At 41.7% G+C, this 2967-nt stretch overlaps 1 protein-coding gene across 1 annotated transcript; it reads left to right on the forward strand.

Annotated features, from left to right (window-relative positions):
• The first annotated feature begins 2543 nt into the window (after positions 1–2543).
• On the forward strand, positions 2544–2738 carry LOC103003815 (H/ACA ribonucleoprotein complex subunit 3-like). Its single transcript, XM_057527536.1, has one exon. It carries the CDS (start codon positions 2544–2546, stop codon positions 2736–2738), a length of 195 nt encoding a protein of 64 aa, XP_057383519.1.
• The last annotated feature ends 229 nt before the right edge of the window (positions 2739–2967 follow it).

Consider the following 2967-nt stretch of genomic DNA (forward strand, 5'->3'; position numbering starts at 1 on the left):
AGCTATCCCACAACTTTCTCTGAGCTGTGTGCCTTGAGTTCAGAAAGTGGAAACACGATGTGCCTCTGCCTCCCAGGCTACCATGAGAGCCTCAGCTTAATGCGGAACTGATTTCATTCTTTGAGCAGTAATAGCACAGCGAGCACTTCAAAAAGACCAATCCATCTCCTCTCCATAAAATGTTAATACCCTTCACTGTACCAAAAAAAAACCTCCCCAAACAAAACAAAACAAAAAACCCAACAGGCTTTCACCCTTTGCATGGCAAACACCAACTGAAAAAAGCAAACAGGACCAAGAACATTTGAGTATCTTCTTTTGCAATCCATCCGTTACCCATTATCCCATATTGTAAAAATTGGAGAAAATACATCCTCTCTGTGGCTTGCTGTAAGCTTGAGCTTTGCTTGTTCATGGGGAGGGGAGAGGGACAGCATCCTCTGTGGAATAGCCCCCAGCCCTCTCCAGGAAGCTGGCTGTGTGGGGCTCCTGCTCCTAGGTGTTGGCTTGTGCGACTTCACATCAAAGCCACCTTCCTCAATTGGAATTGGGACCAGAGATCTGGGCAAGGAAATTCGGTCTTCAAGATGCACAGGAACATGAACTACTGAAGAGCCCGTGGCTCTGTCATCCTGGCCCACCTAAACCCCGTTGGGAGATAACACCATGGAGTTCTTGGTTTCTCTTTGCCCTCATCAAATTTCCATACTGTCCAGAGTCAGTCTGATGCTTGGAGCACACAGTCACTTTCAGGGAGAGGTGTTTTTGGTGGAGACTGGGGACAGGAGGAAGCTAGTAAACAGTTTCCTTAGTTGCATCACGTTTCCACCTATATTCAGGACTAGGGATCAGCCATTGGCTTGGAATACCAAGTAGTTATTTTTCTACACAGAAATGGCATGAGAAATATTTAACACATTGTATCGAGTATCGGTTTTAGAGAGTTTGTCACCCCTTAGTTTTTAATGACTGGTTGTGGTTAAGAACTTGGACTCTGGACCAAGATTCTCTATTCAAATTCTAGCTTTGCCCCAAACCAGCACCATCACCTTAGACAAGTTACTTAACTTCTCCAGGTCTCCATTTTCCCATCTGTAAAATGGGGTTAGTAATAGAAACTACCTCAAAGTATCCAGACCACCATCTGGTAAATACTCAGAATATGTTAGTTGGTGTTGTCTTATCACAGGTATTAGGAAGGTAATTCAGTTTTATTTTGTGATTCCATTTTGTCAACATTATATAGGTAGCTTATTCTTCTTGCTGGAAAGTGATTGAAACAAACTCTCCTAGGCTCAAAAGGTAAAATTTTTACAAAAACCAACTAGTGCTTTTTGAAGGGATTTTTTCCCCCATTGATAACAATAACATCTATAAAATAAACATAATTCCTGACACATTTCTGAGTTAACTCTTATAGGGTATCATCATGGAAGAAATAAATATGCTGGTGTATTTCAATGGCCTGACAGATAAAAGTCACCTTTAGATTTGAATCACATAATATTTTCTTTCTATTTAACAGGTCTATGTTTGTGAAGGTTGGTTGGTATATTACTCTTTGAAATGATACTCTCTATTTAATTGGTTTTCTAGGACCTTCTGCAAAAGAAAGTGGAATTCTAGATCATTTTAAAATGAGAGCTATGAGACAGAGAAACTGAGGAAGATCATGTTCTTGATGGATAATACAACCGTGTTATCAGGTCACATAAAATACCTTCGCACTACTACTCTTTTCCACTCTGAGGACTCTCAGAAAAATAACTAAGAGAAGCTGAGATGAGGACTAGGAGAAATAAGGAGCAGGATTAGTACAAAATATGGAATTTAATGTTGCTTTAGGGCTTTGGTTTTATCCTTTTATTGCAAAGGATATCCTGTTTTTCTCTTAGTCAAGTAAAGAGACAGTACAAAACATATACATAGGTTTTGAAAGGTCTGTGGAAAGGATGTTGTACGGTCTCACACAGGCTATTTGGTGTACCATGTGCCTAAGATTTGTAAATTCATATACAACAATTAATGAAATAGCTAAAAAATTTTGAGCACCTACTATGGGCCAAGCCATTTAGTGCTCGTAAAATATCACATCATAAATATGCCATTGTTTTGATAGACTGTAAAGACATTGCTTTCTCTCTTTTCATCTTTACATCTCAAGTAACCTGCCTATGAATGCCCTTTGTGCCAAGGATGACTAGTAAGAAGGAGGATGTCTTCTCAGACCCTTGTTCCCCTCTCTTCTGGGCATGCTGCTAGATTATATCCTCCAGTCTCTTTGCATCTAGGTGGGGCCATATGATTAAATGCTGGCCAAGAAAAAGTGGTGGAAGTGATGCAGGCTACTTCTGCACTCTCTTGAGCTTCCTTTCTGTAGGCTGGATGGAGAAGATCCAGTGATGGATTCCAAGGCCATAGAATATGGAGAAGGTACTAGACAGGAGGAGTCTGGGTCCCACACTGGTGAGCAGAACTACCCTTACATTGGCCAGTTAGAGGCAGCTGTGGACGGAATTGGAACCTCTGACTTCGGTGTGGTCATGTTTTTCCAGTATTACCTCAAAGAGCAGGGGGACCGGGTCTATACGGTGAAGAAACTTGACCCTAGGGGACAACAGACCTGCTCCACCCATCCCGTTCACTTCTCCCCAGATGACAAATATTCTCGACACCAAATCACCATCAATAAACGCTTCAAGGTGCTCATGACCCAGCAACCGCGCCCCATTCTCTGAGGATGTCTTAAAATTTCATGTCTCTTCTGCTGCCTGCTAGCCCTTAAGAGACTTTCCGAAACCAAGCTCTTCAATCTGTGAGCCCTGAAGCCTTCCTATGACCCTTGCTCTTTGGAATCCGGTCTCATCATTGCCTTTGATCATGCTTGTTGTGAGGCAATCATAGGAGCATCCTTTTTAAAGGGAAGAAGTTTAAATCTTCTTTTCATACTTTGAATCACTGCCAGGT

The sequence above is a fragment of the Balaenoptera acutorostrata genome, chromosome 14, assembly GCF_949987535.1.
Source record: "Balaenoptera acutorostrata chromosome 14, mBalAcu1.1, whole genome shotgun sequence".
Lineage (NCBI taxonomy): Eukaryota > Metazoa > Chordata > Mammalia > Artiodactyla > Balaenopteridae > Balaenoptera > Balaenoptera acutorostrata.